The 24,673-nt window shown below is 33.3% G+C and overlaps 2 protein-coding genes across 3 annotated transcripts; one reads left to right on the forward strand and one right to left on the reverse strand.

The window, feature by feature from the left end:
- Window positions 1-5,159: 5,159 nt before the first annotated feature.
- On the reverse strand, window positions 5,160-7,326 carry LOC115981902 (protein BASIC PENTACYSTEINE2-like). The gene is made up of 2 exons (XM_031104332.1): window positions 7,183-7,326; window positions 5,160-6,341 (listed from the first exon to the last, which is right to left on the reverse strand). Exon 2 carries the CDS (start codon window positions 6,334-6,336, stop codon window positions 5,494-5,496), a length of 843 nt encoding a protein of 280 aa, XP_030960192.1. The 5' UTR covers window positions 6,337-6,341; window positions 7,183-7,326; the 3' UTR covers window positions 5,160-5,493.
- Window positions 7,327-15,198: 7,872 nt separating this feature from the next.
- LOC115979782 (PHD finger protein MALE STERILITY 1) lies at window positions 15,199-19,362 on the forward strand. 2 transcript variants are annotated; one of them, XM_031101840.1, is made up of 3 exons: window positions 15,199-15,626; window positions 16,027-16,312; window positions 17,740-19,362. In XM_031101840.1, exons 1-3 carry the CDS (start codon window positions 15,332-15,334, stop codon window positions 19,121-19,123), a joined length of 1,965 nt encoding a protein of 654 aa, XP_030957700.1. In that variant the 5' UTR covers window positions 15,199-15,331; the 3' UTR covers window positions 19,124-19,362. The 2 variants fall into 2 exon arrangements, with proteins under 2 accessions (XP_030957700.1, XP_030957701.1); XM_031101841.1 differs by having other exon boundaries at window positions 15,557-15,626; window positions 16,022-16,312.
- The last annotated feature ends 5,311 nt before the right edge of the window (window positions 19,363-24,673 follow it).

Below are 24,673 nucleotides of genomic sequence, written 5' to 3' on the forward strand. Positions count from 1 at the left end.
TTTAGGTAAAAAAAATCGGGTTGGGTCGGGTTAGGTCAAAAAATTCTGATCTGTTTTGCCATGTCTAGTATCAGTATCAGCCCCTCTCCCAAATCAAAATCCCAACAACCCAAAATCCCAAAATCAAAATCATCTCTATCATTGCTCCACCAGTTGTACTTAATACTCTTAAACAAAAGAAAAGATCTAAGGATAGATCACTTGAGTGATTTTACAGGATAGTTTTTTTTATTATGGTTTTTGGGTCAGAAAATTAATTTAGAATAGTCAAGGTGTTAGATCATTACAAGGTTTATCAAGGCACCAGAAACTTAAGGGAAAAGAAAAAGACTTAAAGTGGGAGATAAGTCAAAGTTTAAGTAGTTGAAACCTGAGCAAGATTTTAAGATTATGTTGAGTTCTATTGGCTCTGACTTGCAATTATTTCATTATGATTGTAGAGTAGTTCTTTTGTCCATTCAAAGTCTATCAAGAAATGTTCTTAGGAGGTGTTGCAGTGGTCACGAGAGTGAACTACAAAAAATAGAAGGTTTGTTTTTAATTGATTGGGAAGGGGTGGGGGGTTGGTTTTTTAAGTTTGTGCCACTTAGCAACGCATGTGCAAGTCATATGCTTCATATCCAACTTAACAATAAAACTAATGGCAGGGTGCAAAGTGTAAAGAAGGTCATAATTTATGGTGCAAAATTGTGCATTCGAGTAGTTTAGGGTATAAAGTATAATATAGAGCATAGTTTAGGGTGGTAAAGTGTAATTTCCCCTATATAATCAAAACTTTGGTTTCTTTCACAAAATTATACATGCTTGATCCAAGTTTGTAACCAATCACTATTGAATCAAATAGTATACTCATTTTATCATGCATCTAGTCCTATTTATGATTAGCCATTATTCAAATTAAAATTTTACATAATTAAATTCATTCATTCATCACTCCCTATCTACAGTTTCAGCAATTATTCAAAATACAATTTTTACATTCATGTTAGAAGGTGAAGAACCAAAACAATACTTATTTGTAACTATTATGAATAAAAAAAAATGCTAATATATTTCATAACTTTACTTTAGATGATTAATAGGGAAGGATCATATGTGGTCAACTCAATTAATTTATTTATTTTTAAATGTAACTATAGTCTAAAGTGGTTCTTGGTCAGTTTAGAGAGAAAAAAAATATTAAGGTAATGGGTACTGGTCCCATGTTGACCATGTCATTATTAAGATATGTGTAATGAGTATATTTAGCTAACATATATAAGCTTATAAATGAGTCTATGCTTGAATTGTGTTGCATCAAGCCTAATAGCTGACAAGCTTGTTCGTGAATAAATTTCTTTGCTTAGGCTCGGCTTGTTTATTAAACAAGCCGAAAACTAAGGCACAAGCTTGACTTATTTATAAACAGACAAACATGAATAAGCTTTTTATCGAGCCGAGCCCAAGTTGTTCATGATTAGTTTGGTTCATTTACAGCTTACTCGTCCGTTACCATGGCGTCTTAGAAGAGTAAGCATTAGGTAAGTTACATACTTACATCACAAGGTGTCAGAAAGGGTACCTAACGACCCATAGGTATGTAACGACTTCTTGGCGACATGACAACTCTCATGTATTAGATTTATCTAGTTTTGGCCAAAATGTTCCCTATCACCACAAAATTCCACATGGTATGGTGATTTAAACAAATCATTATTTTTTTCCTAAAACCATTTTTTTTTTTTCACTTCAATCACATATGAAATTTTATTATTATTTTCCTTAAATAATGTGTTTTTCTTGTATCCTTTACTCACATCTGACATGGTTTTTTTCTTCATTAATATTTTTTTCTTACTCATATATATGACATGTAATATATTTATTTTATGTAAAGTTTATATTAAGAATGTGCATTATTTGATTTTGAATTAATAATTTGATATGATATAATATCATGTGACGTAGATTTAGATATAAATTTTGTAATATATATATATATATATATATATATATATGACTTTAGCGTTAACCTCAAAATGGTATGTTGAAATTGGCCATTACAAAAATGTTTCATTCTAATAGACAAATTAAAACAGTATTCAAAAATATTAATACACAAAAATATTTGGAGGCTAGAGATTCCAATCCTATAACTACTAAGAGCCCTAACTTCTAATAACTTGAGACTTTATCCCACAATTTCCACCCCTCTCAAGTTGTGACTTATCCGTCGATGCCTAAAGATCAATCCCGACTAAAATGCAAGGATCCAAACGCAAAAGGAATTCCAAGCTTATCATGAAAATTCGATAGAATTCCACCTAATATCCAAAAAGGATTACATATAATTATGGCATTCCATACAATTACTCTATTTGCATTGGTATTCCACTTGTTTCTACACCTTTAGCTTATTTGATACATCCATTCCTGAGTTTAGGAACTATATATATATATTTTTTTTTTGGTTTTGTTTTTCCTCGAAGTCCGTATACAGAAATTCTCAAGGACACCCCAAATAACAAATAAACAGTAAATACTACCTTAGTTAATATGGAACTATTAGTGTCACTCTTAGAGACCAATCATACATAATCATCAAATGCGATTGGAATGGACTCAGAGCATTTCTACCCTTTAGGTATCCCAAAAAAGGGTCCTAAAATAGTAAAATACGTCAATGTTGAATTTAAGATGCAACATACTATTATACCTATCCATAACAATAATTTAAAAAAAAAATAAAAAATAGAGAACTTTCTTCCTTATTAAAATCTAAAGCGTGTTTAGATACCGTTTATTTACGGAAAACTGAAAACTTATTGCTAAAAACACTGTAGCAAAATAATTTTTAAAAGTGTAAATAATGCTGTGAATCCCAAATTTACCTAGAAATCTGTGCTTTGCTGAGTTTGGTGGAAAAGTGAATAGTATCCAAGGAACCCACTAAAAAACATAAAACGCACGGATTGGGCAAAACGTCCAATCCAAACGCACGCCTAATGCTAAATTCAACGGTCAACATCCTGTCAAAGTTTGAGTCATTATATCAATTTACCCAAATTTACCTAGAAATCTAAGTTTTGCTAAGTTTGGTGAAAAAGTGAATAGTATCCAAAGGACCCACTAAAAAACGTAAAACGCGCGGATTGGGCGTAGTATCCAAGGGACCCACTAAAAAACGTAAAACGCACGGATTGGGCAAAACGCCCAATCCAAACACACGCCTAATGCTGAATTCAACTGTCAACATCCTATCAAAGGTTGAGTCATTGCATCAATTTACCCAAATTTACCTAGAAATCTGTGTTTTGTTGAGTTTGGTGGAAAAGTGAACAATATCCAAGGGACCCACTAAAAAACGTAAAACACGCGAATTGAGCAAAATGCCCAATCCAAACGCACGCCTAATGCTGAATTCAACGGTCAACATCCTATTAAAGTTTGAGTCATTGCATCAATTTACTTATACCACTAATCATAGCATTCTTACAATCTAGTAGATCACAAATTCTCTCCTATTGGAAGATCTCCTTCAACTTCATGTAAACTGCAATCAAAAACTTTACCCCCTATTTAAACAATCTCCAAGTCCACAAATTAGGATCTCAAACTTCTAAAAAGCAAACCATGGCTCAAAACGGTAACTGCCTCTCTAATAACAAAACCCCTGTTAATCCCTACCTATCGAGAACTTAACAGAGACAAAAATCCAAACTAGAAGACAAATCAGACCTTAACATGAGGATCCAAAGCAATCCACCAATATAAAAACTCTACTGCTTATAACACCATCAATCCCAATAGATCAAACTTAACCAAAGGTATACAAGAATAGAAACTAAGCTCTGATACCATTACATTGTCACGCTCCCAACCCTCATTGTACTAGTCCTAAATACTATATATGAAACTTGCGTCCTTTGCTTATAATGTAATCAACAAACAGCTTATCAAAAAAAATGTAAGCAACAAACACAAGCAATTCTTCACCCCATTTAACAAGTACTTCCACAAAATTGAAATGAGACATAATTAACCCAACAATGGAACGTAGATTTAATGTTCCAGTATTCCAATGATTATAACTGCCTTGGCTCAAGGGATCAAAATTGTAGAAGGACCTGTGATATGCTTTACTAAGGCAAACACTTCTTAAAGACTCAGATTACAAGCAAATGTTCAATGCACATGGTTATTCAACTAATAAAAGGCTTACCCTATAAATCCTCAAGCAATTTAATTCCAAAAATAAAAGAAAAAATTAATAATAATCCAACCAGAAAAATTATTATGATCCTATACCATGGCTTCAGTAATCCTCAGTCAAAAGATGCATAGGAGAAGACTACCAGATTTCTGCCAATACAAAAACTCACACAGAAAAACAAGCAATAGGAAATATTCCAATTGATTTTATTTTCTCTACAGTTGAAGACAATTTTCAATTGATTCAACAAATCCTAGTGTCGTATTGTGAGAAATGACAGAATTCTCCAAGGCCATAGTAAAATCTGCTCCAAGGTGCACAATGTGAAGCACAGCATTAAGAACACACCTTGAAGTGCATGTTCAAGCACCAGGTATTCACAAGCACACTTCTCATATGCAACAAATTACAAAAAACAGGAAAACAATTTAAGCTGTGGCTTTTTTCATTTTTCAAAGAGCATTGTTAAATATAGTGCAATACAAGTACAAAAAATTAAAGGTATTCCTAGAGTTGAATATGTTTCCCACTTAACACAACCCACCCATCAGGATTTTTCATGTCCCAGTCCAACAATATAGCAGTACCACTAAACTGTAATGCTTGCATCAATCTAGACAAACTATACCATTGGAATCAATCAAAATAGACATGATCGGTATAAGGAGGCAAAAGTATGAATTTCACACTTGAAATAAAGTAAGAAAGTATACAATCTAATGGTTCTAATCCCACAAAAAAATTGGGCAAATTTAACCTGAGAGTGAGACAGAGAGAAGGAAATCCTTTTTAACATAATACATAGAGTTGTAATATCTAGTAGTACAAAGCACCTGCTTCTAAACTTAGGCGTCAATAAGAGAAATGCAACATCAAGCTCATTCCATTCATAAAAATTATACTCTGCGTGCACCAAAAACAAAAGAGCAAGGAAATAAAAATCATAGCATGTCATCATGGAGACAAATGAAGAAAAAAGCAGTTAATTGCTAATCTTTGACAAAACTAAATTAAAAGCTGAAAGTACATTGTCCAAAAAGAACGTTCAATAAATGACAATTCTCAACATAAATCTGATGGCCAGAAGCTACTGGTTGCCTTTATCACATAAGCCGAAACATTAAAAATAAAATAGAAGGAAGTAACCCAGTTGTCCAAATTTTAAAAACAAGTGTCATAACTCTAAAAATTCTTGGACTACATAGCAACCAGTAGATCTCTGCAAAGGCCATAGATATATATACAGATGAAACAGACCAAATGCAATGTCAATCCCATTAATGGTACCATGCCATGTATCTCTACCTGATAGTGACAAACTTGTTGGTACCATGTCTTGCCCAGTGAGTCCTCAGATCAATTGCGTTAGCAAAGTTATAACCTTCAGCTGCAAGTTTTTCCAATACCTTCTTGAATGCACCCTGACTCATTTTCCGTCCAGCTATCCTCGCACCACGCCTTTTGGTACTCATTGGCAAAGGATACATAGACACATTTGTCGTACAACAAGCTGACTGCCAACCACCACATCCCCACCGATAACATTGTTGAGGAGCTCCAGTACAAGAGCAAACTGGAATAGGAATGCCCGAAATGTCCATATCAATCCCATTTATGACAAGATCCATATTCTTCTTTGCTGGCTTTACACGTTGAACAGAAGCATTGCCATTATCCCTTGGTTTCCTAGGCTTTTTTGCTTTGGGGGCTTTTGGGGCACTCGCACCTTGCCTTTTCTTCATTTGGCCGCCTTCCTTTTTAACAGGGGTCTCATCAATTCTACCCACCCTCTCATCCCTCGACAGATCAGGTGGTTGTAGCATCTGTAATGAATGAGCTCCAGACGTATCTGGGAGAACAGCATAATTAGGATTGGTAGGCAACATATTGATATACTTGTCTCTCTGGTTTACCCAAGTGTCCCTCACATAATTAATAGGGACGGGTGCTTCCGAAACAACACAATCCCGAGGATGATAAGTTCCATTTGCTGGGTTAACCATCATGCTATTAGGATCACGTCCAGGCAGAAAATTTTTCGAATCACGGTCTGCCATGCTTGACATGAGCTGCAGACCAAGATGTCCTTTGAAGGATGGTTCATAGTAACCCCAATTACGCATATTCAACGCATCATCATCCATGACAACTACACATTGAGCAAAATCAATCACAAAAGTTTCAAACTTTGCTATGTTTCCAGTTACCCACTAACAGCATTTGAACCAAAGATTGCCAATTGCCATTGAAAATCTCATTACAGACAAATTGAATATAAAACAAACATATAATCTAATATGACAGATCGGATGGATCATCAGGCAGAATAAACATTAAAGCTAAATACAAAAAATGGAAAGCATCAACTGGATCTCCCCATCAAAAGATAGATCAAGCCCCTGTTTGGCTGCTGAGAAAATGAAGAAAAAAAAATATCGAAAAATGTATCTTTTTTCCCTCAGCTCCATCCATATCCACAGGAAATGAAGATCTCACAAATCAAACCGAGCCAAATCCTAAAACCCAGCTCGGTTGAGATAAGCTATCCATTTTCCCAGATCCCAAAAATGGAAATTCTTTGATCCCATCGATAAAAATGGAAACTTTGACATTCAAATCCCTTCCATTTCCTACATTTTCTCATCATCCAAACGAGACCCATGTAGAAACCTATAAAGTAGATCCATAATTTAAACTTTACAACCATTTTTAACAGATCAAATCTGAGACTGAAAAAATTCCAGATCTCTGCCATAAGAAGAAGAATAATCACATGTTCATATTCAAAATTAAAGCTTTAAGCATATACATAGAAGAGAAAACAAAAGAAAAAAAAATGGATGCAAATGACAGGTTAAATAGTACAAGGACCCATATATTCAAAATTTGGAAAGTGAGAGAGAGAGAGAAGGAGAAGGAGAGAGAGATAGTGAGAGAGAGAGAGAGAGAGGGAGCGAGAGCGAGAAGGAGAGAGGAGAGAGAAAACTTACTTGGGTGGGTGTAAACGGCTCTTTAGGGTTTTGCCCCTTCTGGAGAGAGAGAAAGAGAGAGAGAGAGAAGAGAGAGGAGAGAGGAGAGAGAAATGGAAAGAGAAAGAAAGAGAAAGAGATAGGGAGAGAGATGAGAGAGGAGAGAGAAGAACCTAGAAATATGAGGGAGAGAGAGAGAGAGAGAGAGAGAGCTAGAAATTTGTATCTATCAGCAAAAAAAAGCATATATTTTTGTCACTATAAAAATAATAAAATATAAGGGAAAATCAATCCAAAGGGAGATGCTAAAAATATATCTATCTCCACAGATATCTGCCGAAGTAGTAAAAGGCTTTTGGGAGTTGTTGTGGGGTGGGCTGTGTGTGGGCATATGCTAATGCCATGTGACAACAAAATCCTAATTTTTCTTATCTCTCTCTCTCTCTCTATTCAAATTGAGACTTTGATATTTGAATGGACACACTTCACACTTCACACTTTCCCTTTTCTTTATTCCTTTCTTAAAAACGACTTTCTGGTTTTATTTGCTAATTATAATTTGTTTATTTTATTATGTCTTGTTGTTGAATCATGAATGTTGTACAAGTACAATCCTTCGCTTTTTTTTTAAATTTTTTTATTATGACATAGTAAATCTGTTGTCTTTATAATGTGGACAAATATGGGAATCAAACTAACAATCAATCCCAAATTGTTCCCCATACAACTTTTTTTTTTTTATTATCTAAAGACATAAGGATAATATAGGTAAACAAGTAGATACTCGGTAAGATACTTACCATTCTAATTCTACTATTATTTAATTGAAAATAAAGGTGACTATTGGGTAGTTTTACAAAATATATTGCAAAATTATACCATATATATATATATATATATATATATTTTTTTTTTTTTTTAAGAAACAGTTTCATTGGACTTGGATTTGGTTTAATGTCCAGTTATATTATTGGACACGTGTTATCATTCAAGTGAGTCTAGTGCAACTTGTCAGTAAACCCAACCCATACCTTAGCTACATCACTAAATTAAAAATGTCAATATTTAATTAACGAGTATTAAGAAATTAATGAAAATTTTTGTTCAAAAAATGTGTGAAGGAATTGATAGGTGAAAATAGGGCTCTTTTATATATATATATATATATATATAAAGATTCATTACACAAATCCCACAATTATAAAATCACAATAATGATTTTATAGAAGGAGGTATTTGACTAATACCATCAATTCAAATGATTTTCTATAATGGAGTATTTTTTCTTTCTTTTTTTTGAGAAATTTCTATAATGGAGTACTTTTTTTTTTTTTTTTTTTTTTGAGAATGATCTATAATAGAGTACTTAATTGTATTAGTTAGTTCACAGTTCAAATTATTATTTCTTTTAGAAGAACAAATCAAATCAATAGGGCTCTTACCTATACTATCATATTTCCTAAAAAATAATATATTTTTTTAAATTTGAGAGAGATTTTATTTTTTAATGATTTTTTATTTTTATAATTGTTATGTGCATATAGAAATTTTGTATATTTAGAAATATATTAATTTTATAAATTATTATACCAACTAAGTGTCCGTTTGAGAACAACTTATCTAACTTTTTACTGAAACTTTTTGCAAGTGTACTAAAGTATACTTATACTTTGAAAAAAGTTGAAAAAGTAAGATAAGACGGAAAATAGTGAGATTTTAAAAAGCTGTACATAAAAGTTAAAAGTTGAAGTTATAAGCTGATGTAAAATAAACACTAAGGAGTAGCTATTATAATAATTTTAAAGAGAAATAGGTATTCATAAGGAATGATTATTCTCTGTAATAAAAACATAATCAAACTTTAAAATAGTAAAACCATAAGAATTGGTATTACATTACAGCGTTTATTATAATATTCCAAATATGTCATCCGAATATTGACAACATACCTTGTATGGTAATTGTTAAATATATTAGGCAGTCAGTGAGTCTTCAATAGGGTGTTGAATCCTCAAGGAGTTGGTCATCAATATTTTGCCAATTTGATTTTGCTCTGTAAGAAAGAGGTGGATCTGGCTACTAGCATACCTGCATCCTAAGGAGAGCAAATACCTTGTAAAGAGCGAAGGAATTCAATCCCAAGAAGTATGTTAGAGAGGCCAATATTGATATGAAATTGAGCATGTAGACATGACACTTCAATGGAATTTTCACATGTAATGATAATCTCGTCTATATATACTAAAATATAAGTGTGGGAATCATTAGAAAACTTTGTAAATAGTGAATAATTGGTTTGAGATTAAGAAATATCCAACATCAAGGAATGCAGTAGAAAATTTTCCAAAACATTGTTGTGAAGCTTGCATAAGTTGTAGATTGATTTATTAAGATTGACTCCCCTTTGTGACTAAATCCGGGTGTAATTTTCATGTAGACTTCTACATGTATATCGCCAAAAAGAAACACATTTTGGTTTTGCACATGTAATCAATGTGCTTGCCAAATTTATGGCAACAGCTTAATAACAAACTGTGGTTAATTTTCAAAACGGGTGCAAAAGTTTTAGTATAATCGATACATTCTTATAGTTGAATCCTTTAGTTATAAGATGCGTCTTATAGCACTCAAATGGACCATCGACTTTGTATTTGATTTTATAGACCCAATTGCAACCAATGGAAACTTTATCACTATGGAATTGAACACTTATCCAAGTCTTATTTGTTTCAAGAGCATAATATCTTTACTCATAGCATCTTTTTAATTATGATCTCAGTGAATTAAGTCTCTGTAGGGATCTCAAGTTTTCAATCCCAACTTCGTTTGTGATTTTAGTTAAGTTTTTACCTTTTGGTCTGTTTTATTTTTTAATTTTTAAGTTAAAAACATATGGCAGTCCACATGGGAGCTTGAGTGGTATAAAATAATATTTAATATTACTGATAGTCTTTTTTTTTTTTTTTTTGGTTCACCACTTAACAACAATAATTATTTTGATGCAATACCAAAATGATAGGAACTAAACTGACACATTTTGAAACGTTAAGAACTATTTTGACACATAAGATAAACATTAAGAAGCAAAATAGTAATTAAATTTTAAAAAATTAATGAAAATATAAATATAAACATGCATTTGAGATAATGTATGTAAAATCTAGGCGAAAAGCACATTTTGGTCCCTATATTTTCGCACGATTCCTACTTTGGTCCCTAAATTTTATTTTTATCGCTTTTAGTCCCTGTTTAGAAAAATGCCTTCTGTTTTAGTCCTTTCCGTCAGTGCCGTTAGGGCACTGACCTACGTGGCAAACATAATTATTAAAATAATAATAAAAAATTTTATTTTGTCATTAAAAAATGCCAAGTCAGCATTTAAATTTAACAAAATAATTTATTAAATTTAACTAAATAAAAAAATAAAAAACAGAAAAAAAAAAAATCACATTAATTAAGATTGAAGTGTGTCTTGAGCAATAACAACAAGAACACATACACAAACCCAGAAATTAAAATTCAAAAATTAAAATTTTCAAAATCATCATTTTCTCAACCCAACAAAATCATCAAATCCTAAAACTCCAAACTACCAAATCAATCCAAAAATACCTCACAACCAATCCAAAAATATTCTGCACCGTGGAGAAGCTCAGGAAGCTTGCATCCAGTGACGCGAACCTCGCGAGCGTCGAGCTCCAAGTCGGCAGCCCTACGGTCCTGCATGATCTGATCCAAATCTCTCTCGTCCTCAAGCGAGTCATCCAGTCCCACCGACTCGTACTGGTCCTGCTCATCCATTCTCCGATAATCATTGCATTTTATTTCACCAAGTCCCACATTTTTCAACAATTTTCAAAAAACGAAGGAAGCAAATATCGAGATCGGATTGTGAGTCGAGAGAGTACTTACTCCAAGAAAGTGTCATGGAAAAGGTCCTCTCCGTCGTCCTCTTCCTCGACCTCTTCCGGCTCGTCTCGGATGATTTCGAGATCCACAGCGGCCTCGTCGTCGATGTCAATGTCGTCATTGTTCGTGAAGTTCTCGGAAGTGTCATCATCTGATCGATGTTGAATCCGGCGGAGGTCGGTGATTCCGGCGTTGAAACAGGCGCCGGATTCTCTCCGGAGTTCCCTCCGTCTTCTCCTCCACACCATCTCCAAACTTTCATGTGTATGTGATGATTTTGAAAATTTTAATTTTTGGGTTTGTGTATGTGTTCTTGTTGTTCTTGCTCAAGACACACTTCAATATTAATTAATGTGATTTTTTATTTTTATTTCTGTTTTTTATTTTTATTTTTTTATTTAGTTAAATTTAATAAATTATTTTTTTAAATTTAAATGCTGACTTGGCATTTTTTAATGACAAAATAAAATTTTTTATTATTATTTTAATAATTCCATTTGCCACGTAGGTCAGTGCCCTAACGGCACTGACGGAAAGGACTAAAACAGAAGGCGTTTTTCTAAACAGGGACTAAAAGAGGTAAAAATAAAATTTAGGGACCAAAGTAGGAATCGTGTAAAAATGTAGGGACCAAAATGTGCTTTTCACCTAAAATCTATGTAAGCATTAAACCGCTTAACTATGTAGTACAACACATTTAAAAAAAAAAAAAAAAAAAAACTTTAGACAGCAGGTTTTTTTTTTAAGAAGAATATTTCCCCTTCTAGTTAAAGGTGTTAAACTAGTTGGAGAGCAGGAATATGTACGGATAGGATTTATAAAAAAAAAAAAAAAAAGGTTTAAGTAAGTTGACAACAAGTTCCTTGATATTGGAGTAATGAATATAATTATCATTCAAATAATAAATAAACAGTTAATGTTTGGTTACCAGTCTACCCATTTGGTACTGGGCTCTCTCTCTCTCTCTCACTCTCCATCTCCCCTACTTTATGGGCTGTTGGACCCTCATTGTAATATTTCTGATACCAACCCACGCATTGTTTTCCCACTCTCAAAATTTATGTCCTTTTCTTCACTTTTGTTTTTTTTATTTTATTTTTTATTTTACAAAAGTGTTCTCTCATAGACTTTCCCAAGCAACCTTTTTCTATTTTCCTGTTGCATAATTTTCTTTTTGTTATGGATCATGTAATGAGCTTGCTCATCATTTAGTCCATTGGGTGTGTATTTCTCCAAATTAAGGACTCCAATCTATCCCTTCCATCCTTCCATGAGTCTTTTGTAAAGAAGTTGATAGATCGATTTCCTTATTATTGTCTCTGCCTTTTTTAGAGCCTAAGCCTCTCTTTCCTTTTTAGTAATATATCATCTTAAAAAAAAAAAAAAAAAAGGCTTATTAAACTTCAATCAATATCATTGTAAGACTAAATTTAAATATTATCCAAGAATACAACCAAAAGTTTTTGATGGATGGATCTATATATGTTTTCAATAGAGTAGCCTCATTAATGACTAGAGAACGTTAATTAGGACTGAAGGATAATGGTTATACTGGTGGGATGGGTACATCGGTAGAAGATCAATGGCTTAATGATTGCCTAAATGAGATAAACACCGCCAGTTAGCGACACATGGTGGTTGAAGGACAGCAATGTCGATGATCATAGGAGAGCAACACCATTAGTTAGAAGACATTGGTAGCTAGATACAAACATATATCGATCGTGGGAGCCAGAAGACATCAATAGAGGACAATGTGGCACACTTGTGGCCTATGTGACAGGACTCTAGGAGGCGCGTGGAAGCTTATGGTGGCGTGTGGATAGGTCCTTTTGTGAGTTGATATTTTACTACGTTTTTGCATTTTGAGTTTAGACATTTCAAGATATTTTGAATGGTATGTTCAGAAAGTCCTGCGTTTTAAAGAATTTTTATGCTATTGATATTATCTACTATATTAGGTAAATATATAAGCTTTCCACGCATTCTCATTTTCTTCCATGTACTAAATAGGAAGTTAGAAAGTGTAATTTAATATAATTGGTAAAAATGTTAGACATTATTGGAGATTTAGAATTGAATCCAGTACTCATCTAAAATTCGGGAGGTTTATAGATTGAGAGGAATATCACCTTGTCGGTAGGACAGTTAAAGCTTTGGACTAAAAACAAGTAAAGAACAAAAAAAAAGGGCAAAAAATTAAGATTCTCTTTTTACTAATGAATTGCGGGCGGGTAGGTGCAAAATGAAGTATGTATGCTGCTTTAGATTTGTGAACTGCCAAAAATATCATATAGTTAACTTTGACATTAGATCTTCAGAAATGCTTGAACACTAGCTTTATAGGATTGTTTTGGAAAGAATTTTTTGGAAGCATCATTACCTAGGATCTTCTCCATTTAAGTGGAAATGGATAGAGTCCATTTCCCTATTAAAATTTTAATTTTTAGATTAAACAAGGTAAAAGTGTCATTTCATTTAAAAATTTAATTGATGTGGCAATCTATACAACATTAGATTTATAATATTTAGTTTGAACCATAAAATGGATCCAAAATCTATTTCAAATGGGGAGTATCCTTTTCCATCCCCCTCTCACACTAGAGAAACAAGGAGAAAAAAAAAAGTAAGAATGTAATATCATTTTTGTTTTCGATAACTGGAAAGCAAGCTAATTATATATATATATATATATATATATATATATAAATAAGAATCTTATTTGATTTGGAAGCTTGTTTATTTGCAGTGATCTAGATGGAAAAATGGGGCTAATGTTCAAAATTTAAGCTTTTACACTAAATTTAGTTTGAACATAATGTTTTACTACCATTGTTAATGTTGAGTGCATAGGGCTAGGTTGACAAACCATGACCATATGTAACAAAGTTTTAAGAATCTTAGTGGGTCAAGTATACTTTGATGTCTATTTTAAGTTCAAGACACGACCAATGTTCAAGCTCAAGAAAACCCAAGCTTCTGGAATCATGACTCCAGTTTGATCTTTGCTAAACCGATCAAGTCTCACTTAACTCAATCCATTAAGACAAGATCTCAATCAATCGAGATTCGTGCGGAATCAGTTTTCTAATTTTGTTATAGGGTTTCGTGGTTTTCAAGCCAAGATATAAAAGCAGCCCTATGGCACATTTTCAAGACTATGGAGAGCCATGTTTTGTACACAAGCATAGAAGTTCTTCTTAGCTCTCTTGAAGTATCAACTGGAGATCCAAGTTCAAGGTTTTGAAGATCCGGTGATCAAGGAAAAATTGTTGCAATTTGGTTACATCAAAGTTACTGGAGTAAATCTTTGAGTTGATACTAGAACTTGTGAGTAGGAATTTCACATTCAACAAAGTCCAAAACAAAAGAATTTATGAATTTGGAGCTGCATTTGGTCACGCTAGTATATGCTACATAATAAAGTAATAAATTTAAAGTTAAGTCTATTTTATAAATTTCAATTCTATTTATAATAGATTTTCTTTCCAATTGGGGTTAATAGGTTAAACCCTCCCAACAATTTTTACTCAGGGACAAGTTGTTCCATTAGTTTTTCCTGGGTGTCTTTGTGCTCTTTATCTTGCGTGATATGGTAAGACTTGAGCATAACTAGATAAATAATTAACTGGGTTTAAATGGTAACTTGGCACAACCGGGACCTAAATCCCCAACAGTAAACACATTGGTGATTTAAAACTTTGAAGCAATTTCCACTTTCTTTAAGTCTGACTCTTTTAATATGAAAGAAACGTTCTCATGAGTAAATAAAACAATAAAAAAATTCAATTTTTTGAACCATTACAACGGTAGTTGGCCAAGAAATGTTCCGTTTGTATGTGCATGTTTGGCTCTTTTATGATAAGATCAACATATCCCTGCTGACCATAGAAATTTCCGGAGCATAAAGAGAATCTAATGGTGAGATAGTTGCATCATGAAATGCATGGTACCTATAATTTACTCCGAGAGGTCAGTCAAGGCATTCCTTGCCACGATAGATTTGCAAGGTAGATGTATTTTTGAAACATATCATGCACACAGTGAGCTATATAAGCGGATGGGGCACTTTTGAGTACTCTCCAATTTTATTTCACAGGCACTATGTGTGTGACCATGCAGTATATGTTCAGGCTGTTTTGATTACTTAACATGCTTGAAGTTCACCTTTATCTTAATTCATTCACGCTTCCCTTATAACCCCTTTGATTATCTTCTTCTTTCACCTGCTAGCTATAGCTTGCTTTTGTTGGTGTCAAAGATGTCACACCTGAACCTAATTGGCCACAAGAAGAGGAAGAGAGGATTGAGGGTTTTTAGGTTCAAGAGCTTTGGTGAGCCTGGATACCCGATTGAATTTGTTGGGCCATTCCGGGAAAATGTTAAAGCCCTCCTGGAATTTGGTCATTTGGAGAGTAACTCATATTGTGAAATGCCCAGCTGGTCATTTCAGCTTGAACTCCATCGCCACCCTCCCTTCCATATACTACTGCTTATCATTGAAGAACCGGTTGAAGCATCCCTTGATCGTCACTGCAAGCATTGCCAATACATAGGTAAAAGTCTTGATTCTATGACATTCATTCTTTAGTAGAATTAGGTTCTTTCTCATTTTAAATAAATTCGTTTTATGGTTCAAATTAAATATAATAAATTTAAAGATGTATTCACTGTCATATCATTTAAAATTTTAAATGACGTGACACTCTATATACTATTAAATTTTAGAAATAAAAATTTTTAACTATGAAACAAACTATTTCAATTTCAAGTGAAATGCAAAAGGATTATGTTCATGAATCCTAATTAAGATTGGCCTATGCTTGAGCATTGAAATAACGCATACATAAGACAGTCCAAGAAGGTATACTTTATAGGTTAGAAAATCTGGCTCTTTTCGTTGTTATTTGTTTACTTAAAATCTTATGGAGCTTCTTCAATTTGGTAATAGCTCAGGCTGGGGACATCATATGATTTGCAATAAGAAGTATCACTTTTTATTGCCTTCCAAGGACACAGTAACTGCATTTTTGAACTGCGAAGGCAACTCTGATAATGGGGCTGGTACAGCAAATGGAAAGTCAAATTTAATGGAATTACAGGGCCATATCATGCATGGTGTCTTTCACTCTAATGGTTTCGGGCATTTGCTATGTGTTAATGGGGTTGAAATGGGTTCGGACTTGGCTGGACACCAGATCATGGAATTCTGGGATCGTTTATGCACTGGGTTGAGAGCAAGGTTAGCCAGCTAAATATACTTCTAGACTATATATTTTTCTCTACATCATTACTATAAAAACAAAGTAATTAACATAACCTTTTCCATCTTTCGTGTTTCAATTGTGAGCTAGATTTCTTTCTATGATTAATTTCGACCAATACATCAAGTACATTGAACTAAATAAATCTACATATAACCAAAAGTTTTGTAACTTAACTAACAATTTTTAGTGTTTCCATTGAAAGACATCTAAAATTTAAATCCTCCTATCTCATCTATTGATGTAAAAAAAATAAGAAAACTTCGTTGTAGTGTACTTAATTGAACACCGTTCATAGATATGAGTGGCCTTAGCCACAATCAACTAGTATTGTTGTATGTGGAACAAATATGGCTTTATCAAGGATATGTTTGAGGGGTTCAAGTGATAACCTAGTTATGACACTTTTTATGGTATTTCATCACCTCTGGCTATAATCTGAATCTTACCTCCCCTACCATTTACCCATCTAAAAATGACATATATGTTTGGAATTGAGTAGAGTGAAGAGAGAGAAAGATGATTGGAAGGTAATCCCCTCTCCTCTTCCCTTGTTGCTCTCCAAAACATAGGCTAAAATTCTGTTGGTCTTTCTTTATTAGAATTTTTATATTTTATGAGAAAAATTAATAGATGTTTTAAAGGCATAAATTTAAAAACTATTTTTAAAAACTTTTTATAAAAAGAAATAAATAAATAAAAATTGATTTTTTTGACAATTTTTTTTATATTTTTCATGTCTAAACTTTACAAAAATGTTACATTAATAAATGCACCAAAAGCACTGTTAAGTGTTAACGAAACTTTTTTTTTTTTTTATAAATTTTGGGGGGTTCGATTTTAATTTATTCTCTTCATTTAGTCAAGAGAAGTTCAGATAGTACTTATCAAGAAAAATGGTTCAGATAGTGGTGGGACCAACTGAGTCTAACTTTTGCCCAATTCTTTGATGGCCTAGTCCAGTGCGTTCACTGATGGGCCTGATTTTGGGCTTGGAAAAAGGTTATTTTACAGATGTTGGCAAACCACATTCCAAACACGTTAATGCAAAAGTCGCACTTCAGTTCAGTGGCAGGATTCTTTCAATTATTTTTGCCAGATCGTCACACTAGATGTCTTTTCCCACTCAATTTTGTTGATTCATTGAATATTTCAGATAAGTACTATCTCGCTTCAATCAAAAAAAAAAAAAAATCCAGATAAGGGAAAATTTTGATAACAAATTTTTTTTTAATAAAAAAAAAAATATTGTCAATTGGGTCAGGTTATAGACCCAATTAAGGTTAGCTCAACAAGAACACAATTGCAAAAAAGTTGAATCAAGATCCTTTTTTAAACCCACGTTTGGTCAGATTTGAAGATAAAATTTGAAGATTGATTTTTAAATTTGTGCCTTATTTGGTAGGAAAGTGAGTTTGAATGACATTTCACAGAAGAGAGGCATGGAATTAAGGCTACTACATGGAATTGCATACGGAGAGCCGTGGTTCAGGCGCTGGGGTTACAAGTTCGGGCGTGGAACATTTTGTGTTACTCAACCAATGTACCAAAAAGCCATAGAAGCAATTCAAGGCTTGCCCTTAGGTTTATTAGGCTATCACTTTGGCACTTCCAACCGTGACATTCCTATTATTTTCTCAAGGTATCAAACATTATCAGACCATTCCTTGGTCACACTCGGTGACTTGTTCCATTTCATGTTTGAGCTCAAGTCTCGTCTTCCTAAGGACAATTGTATCAACACGTACAATCAGGGAATCTTGGTGGAAACTACTTGTAGATGGTCTCCTAAGAGAGTTGAAATGGCCACTCGGGTCATCGTTGAAGCTTTGAAAAGGGCTGAATTCCGTTGGGTTTCAAGGCAAGAAGTTAGGGATGCTGCTCGTGTTTATATCGGCGACACGGGTTTACTAGACTTTGTGCTAAAATCATTGGGAAATCACATAGTTGGAAATTACTTGGTTCATCGCAGCTTGAATCCAGTGACAAAAGTTCTTGAATATTGCTTGGAAGACATCTCCAATGTGTTACCTAATCAAGAAGGCTTGGTTATGACCAATCCCAAAGTTAAGGCAAGGTACAAGATTAATAGGGTGCAATTAATGAAGGACATGTTTTATTTGTACAAGTACATTCTCAAAGACCAAAAATTGGCTCTAAGTACAGGAATCTTTTCGGCTATACCAGTGGCTACAAGGATAATTCATGACTCTAAATACCTCATCAAAGAGTATTGTGGTGAGTTTCCTTTAAAAGTGGAATTAGGCTTGGAAGGAATGTTAAATCTTTATTGTACAATTTCGTTGAGAAGCAATGAAGATGCTGATGAAGAAAGTTCAAGGAAAGCAATGCCACCATATGAGTGTGTCACATTGAAAAACAATGCCACAATTGATGAGCTAAAGCTGGAAGTGGAAAGGAATTTCAAGGAAATGTATTGGGGATTGAGAAGCTTTGTTGTGGAATCAGTATTGAATTTGAATGCAAAGGGGACAGATTTGGTTTTTGGGCACGTTGAAGTGGGTCATAAACTCGTTTTCAAAGGGAGCATCAAAGAGCAAGGAGTTATTATCGGTGAGCAAATACATGAATGTGGACTTACAAACCATGTTGTGGATTGTCCTTGTGGAGCCAAAGATGATGATGGTGAACGAATGGTTTCATGTGATATTTGCGAAGTTTGGCAGCACACTCAGTGTGTTCGGATTCCAAATAATGAAGAAATTCCACACATATTTTTATGCAACCGATGCGAGCATGATATCGTACTGTTACCTTCTCTACCATAGTAATATGCCAATTCCTACCATTTAAGTTTTTACATATGTTATTGTGTCAAACGCGAGTACAGGTCAAAGCTGAAGTAGTAAATGGATGTTATACATTTCATAAAGTTTATTTTTTGAGATACATGTCATCGAGTTGACGAGTTCTTAGTTAGCTTTTCTTCTTGTTTCTATTTTTCTTTTGTCCAAGCTTGTTTATCTTCATTCTTCAGATACCAAATGGGTTGGATTTTAGCTTTTCATCCCCTCCCTTTATTTTTTCTTGGTTGGAGTTTTTATTTTAGCTATTAAAAATCTATTTTCATATCTAGGATCTGGTAGTTTAGTAATAATTGTACTTTTCTTTTTGCTGAATGGTAATAATTGTAATTGAAAAAGGGTAGGCCGGTTGTGCAAAGTAGACTAGGTTTTTTTTTGGGGTTGAAAGCTAACAAAGAGCATTGTGTGGACATACTATTTTTAACCGATACTTAACTTAAACTAAGGGTGAAAGGGTAATTTCAAATAAGTAAGAGCTTACTTCTAAACATCTTCAGAACTCCAAATGATCAAAATGATATTTTGAGTGCAAAGATCAAATCAAATCAAGTTTTAACGGATATGAAAATTTCTTGAAATTAGGGTTAAATACTTGACATTATAAGTAATTAATACGTTTGGTTCTCATTCTAGACACCCCAAAATAATCAACAATATGTGTTAAACCCAAACCACAATGCCTTTTATCATTATTGACTCCAAAGGATAAGAGAAAGGTCAACCACCTAAGATGATGACAAAGAAAAGAGAGCAAGGAAAGGAAAAGAGAATGGAGGCATTGAACTGAGAGGAGAAAATACAAGGGAATGAGCAATTGCAACTTGTTTAATTGAATTAAGAAAGGGAATTAAGGCCTTCAAAATTCCCATCCTGACTTATTTTTAGAAGCTAGACATAATGCATTCTCAAAATTTACTACAAAGTATGGTTAATAAACAAGCAAAAAAGAAAATACATTCTCAGTTTTTCATGCCATAAAAATCAAACAATACATTTTTTTGTTAGTCTTGTCAAACATATTCCTATAGTCTTATCAAACATAAACTAGTGTAGTTACTCTCTCACAACATGTAGGACATTCTATGAGAGAGCATAATAAGATAAATTTTCCTTATCTTATTTTGGTTGTGTATTAATGCGGGACAAAAATTACAAGAAGCAGAATGCGTCTACTTTTAGAAAATAAGAAACAAAACACATTTGTTTATGAAAAAAGAATCTCAAATTCACAAGAGTCCTTGAATTCACAAGGAGAAAGAGGTCTAAAATCCACCAAAAAATAATAAAGAAAAACTCTAATTTTTATTAAACTTAAATTGTAAAAAAATATTTACAAACTTGGAGGCCTATTTAAAACCTCCCTAAGACTGACAAGAAAATATATTCTAAAACATATCCTACTTGATACCCTACCATAACAAGTACTCTATTTTTTTTTTTTTTTTTACCCTTTCACAAATCTATGCTAATAGCTAATAACTAAATTATAGTTAAAATTATATTATTTAAAAATTAGAAGTAATGATTTTTTTTACTAATTTATAGCAATTAGATTTACCAACCTTGTATTCTACAAATGAATTATTTGAATTATCAATAAACTGCAAATAATAATTTGATATCATATGAATTTATTTACAGATTTACATAACATCATCTCAAGTCTATAACATATATAAACTTAAATTGAGTCTCATGTTTACGAGTTTATTACAAACACATTATTATACTTGCGCTTGGGCTGTTTAATAGTTGAGCCTAAACTTAGGCTTAAACTTGGCTCGTTTGCTAAACAAACGAGTATAAATTAACTTTTTATTCAAGTCGAATTTGAGCTGTTAATAAACAGTTTGGTTCATTTACAATACTAAATGCAAGAGGCAGATGGGTGATGAGAAATGAGCCACTAATCATCCAAACGCTGATACCTTAATAGGAACGAGAGTGGATGCTTCACCTAACAAGAAAAGAGGGTATAAAATGCTTAACCATATGTTACCATTTGCTTTCATAAAGACAATAAGGGAGGGGGGGAAAAGAACAAGAAGGTAAAGTATTATTATTCAATCCTTATAGATAGCCCTGAATTATATTTTACCCCAAGTAGACCAGCTCATGAAAATAAATGGCTGCTAGATTTGTTATATTGGTGAAAATTAAGGCCTGTACATAGAGGTATATTTGTCTCTGAGTTGGGCCAAACTTCTAAGAATTAGTTTTAACCTTTTTGACTTTATTGGAACTCAGTTAGGTCCAGGGCAATTTTCTCTTACTTTATCTATTTCTTTTTTCCTCTTTTATTTTTGCCTTTTCCTTTTGGGTAACTTTATAACGGACTCCCGTTAAATTTTTTATTATCACACGAGGTATGCTGCCTTTTCAAACTTTAAACAACATTTTGTCAGCGTCACTCTCTCTCACTTGTTTTATACATAAAATTTTTCCAAAGGAACAAAAATGAAAGTTCCATGAAGGTAGTGAAAACAAATGATCTGGAACAAACAAACAAATCTTGGCAATGCCTGAAAAGTGAGAGAAACTGTGTCTGAGATAAAGATGGATTCACCATATAGGATTTTGGATTCCGAGTTCTATAACTTTACAATTTGTAATATTTTTCGTTTTCAGTGTCACTGTGGAGATCGAATAGATTCTAACTTTAATTCTTTTCTTTGGATACCAACAAATCTAAACCAGACAAGGGTCTCGGGTATCAGTAAATTAACAGGGGGACAGTACTCAGCTCATCTTGAAATTATTGAGGGACTGGTGCACCAAAACTTCTTACCTTTTTCAATTAAACATATTGCTTTGAAGTTTGAAATTATCAAGTTGGCATTTTATATATCTATAACCATGATATCTACGAAATGAAAGCATTTGTCTCTTTATTGATTCCTTATAATGTTACTCTCACATTTTTATTTGGTTATGATTTTAATATATATTTTGTGGGGGACTGGATTAAAGCTATCCTGTGGATTATGAACCGAGGAGAATATTCCAAAGAACCACTTCTACGGTATGGGCTCGGCCCATATGCAAACATAAAAAAGCCCAAGTCCAAAAGAAAAGAGACCATCTAGGCCGATTACCGAGGTAATCCAAGGAATGTGTTTATCTCGAGATAAGGTGGCCTAACCAAGAAGCAGTTATTTGTCTCACTAACGACCTAGCTTCATCTCTCGTCTCCAAGGGACACGAAGAAAATGACGTAGAACCCAATGTAACAGTTACCTCCACATTAATGAGTTATTCTTACCTAATGTCAGCCTCATTATATGCTGAATGACTGGTCTGAATAATAAAACACCCTAAAAGTTTGCCTTCATGATCAAGAAATGTCAAAATGGGAGTCTAATTGGACAAGTATCTCCTCAAATCCAGCTAAGAGAGGAACAACTGGAAAGGAGGGGAAAGGGGAGAATAAAAGGAGAAGGTAGTGAATAAGATAGGGGATCCAGAGAAATTGAGAGCAAGAACAAGAGAGAGTAAAAGATAAAGACTAGAGCTTGTATTTTCATTAAACTCGCCTCTTGTACCTTGGGAACTAGTTTTTCTTAATCTAAGTGTCTTTTACAATCTTCTCTACTTACATTTCAATCATCTATTTGATCTTCCCATTGTTTTCATTAGCTTGTGTTTTTGACCCACGCATATTTTTAATTGAGTTTATTTTACAAGAATTTTTTGTAAAATCTCGTATTTTTATAGCCCCCACTAGAATATTGTCACATCATTTTTTTGTAGGTTCTATGGTGTGTGCAAGTGTTGATGTGTGTGTAGTGCAAGTGCTAAAGAGGTGCAAGGCTGAAGCTATGCACGTGCTAAGGCTGTGCTGTGCTGAGCTGGAGGCAGTTAAAGGCAAAGCTGAGTTAGAGTTATTTAGGTAGTTATGGCTGAGCTGAGTTGGAGTTAGTTAGGTAGTTATTGTGATTAGTTGTTATGCAGTTAATTAGTGGATGAATCAGATTGTATAAATAGATTAGGGAATGAATTGTAAGGACCATATGTTAAATGTATTAAACTTGTTCTTCTTTTCCTTTGTTTCTTCCTTATCTCTTTTTCTTCTTCTCTCCTTTAGCTCTGTTCTTTAAGTCTTTAAGGCCTAGTTTCCCTCGAAGAAACTACCAAAGTGTTCTTGATTTCAATCATATTAGCAAGATCTTATCAATATACTACTGATGGCATGTACAAACTAAGTATTATTGATGAAGATGTTTATGGTTGTGCTTATATTGTTGATTCTTCTTATTTGTGGCATGCTAGACTAGGGCATTTAAATTTCAAATACTTGAAGTTTGTAAAAAAATGGTATAATTTCATATAAGCATGATGATGAAAAGAAATATGAAATTTGTTTTCAAGCAAAGATGACAAAGAAACATCTTTCTTAGTCAAATAGAAACTCTAATGTGCTTGAACTTGTACATTTAAATGTATGTGACTTGAGTGGTGTATTAACTAGAGGAGGTAAAAGATACTTCATTACATTTATTAATGATTTCTCTAGATTTACATATGCGTATTTGATGAGAAATAAAGATGAATCATTTGACATGTTCAAACGTTATAAAATTGAAGTAGAAAATCAAAAGGATGTGAAAGTAATGATCCTACGAAGTGATAGAGGTGGTAAATATTTATCAAATGATTTTTCTATATTTTGTGAGGAATATGGCATAATACACCAAAATTCAGTCCCTTATACACCAAATAAAATGGTTTGGCTGAAAAGAAAAAATAGAACTCTTGTAGACATGATAAATGCCATAATCTTAAGTGCAAAGCTCCCATTAAATTTGTAGGGAGAGGCATTGCTCACTACATGTTATGTACATAATAGAGTACTTTCCAAGAAGATTAAAGTTTCTCCATTTACCAAATCTCGATTATATCAAAGTGTAGGGGTGTTTAACCTTTTATATAGTGATTGACCCAAAAAGAACAAAGTTAGGATCAAGAGCTATGAAGAGTATGTTTGTGGGTTATGCTAAAAATTCAAAAGCATATAGATTATTAGACTTAAGCTCTAATACAATGGTGGGATCAAAAGATGTTGAATATATTGAGAATAAATTCAGTAAGGATTCCATGGATGCCTTAATACCCACTCAAACACAAGAAGATAACTCTAATCCTAATACTACTTTGGGTTATACTAAAAGGATTGAAAGTGGTTCACCAAGTGAAAAAAGAAAGAGTCAAAGTGTAAGAAAAGAAAAGTTTGTAAGAAAAGAAAAGGACTTTAGTCCAAATTTCATTTTTTATCAAGCTCAAGTGTACCTTGCTGAAAATAATAGACAAGTGATCCTAAATAAAATACTCATAATGTTTAATACAGAGGATGATCCTGAAACATTTGTGGAAGTTATGGCTTCTAGAGATTTAGCCATTTGGAAAGAAGCTGTGAATGAAGAGATGGACTCAGTATTATCTAATAATACTTGGGTCCTAGTGGATCTACCTACTGGCTCAAAATCAATTGGTTGTAAATGAGTACTTAGAAGAAAA

This window comes from Quercus lobata, chromosome 3 (genome assembly GCF_001633185.2).
Source record: "Quercus lobata isolate SW786 chromosome 3, ValleyOak3.0 Primary Assembly, whole genome shotgun sequence".
NCBI classification, from domain to species: domain Eukaryota; kingdom Viridiplantae; phylum Streptophyta; class Magnoliopsida; order Fagales; family Fagaceae; genus Quercus; species Quercus lobata.

Excerpts from the sequence above, each read along its gene's own strand:
- LOC115981902 (XM_031104332.1), bottom strand. The coding sequence starts at position 6,336 with ATGGATGATGATGCGTTGAATATGCGTAATTGGGGTTACTATGAACCA.
- LOC115979782 (XM_031101840.1), top strand. The coding sequence starts at position 15,332 with ATGTCACACCTGAACCTAATTGGCCACAAGAAGAGGAAGAGAGGATTG. Across the intron at positions 15,627-16,026 it reads CAAGCATTGCCAATACATAG|GCTGGGGACATCATATGATT; the intron begins GTAAAAGTCTTG and ends GTAATAGCTCAG. Across the intron at positions 16,313-17,739 it reads TGCACTGGGTTGAGAGCAAG|GAAAGTGAGTTTGAATGACA; the intron begins GTTAGCCAGCTA and ends CTTATTTGGTAG.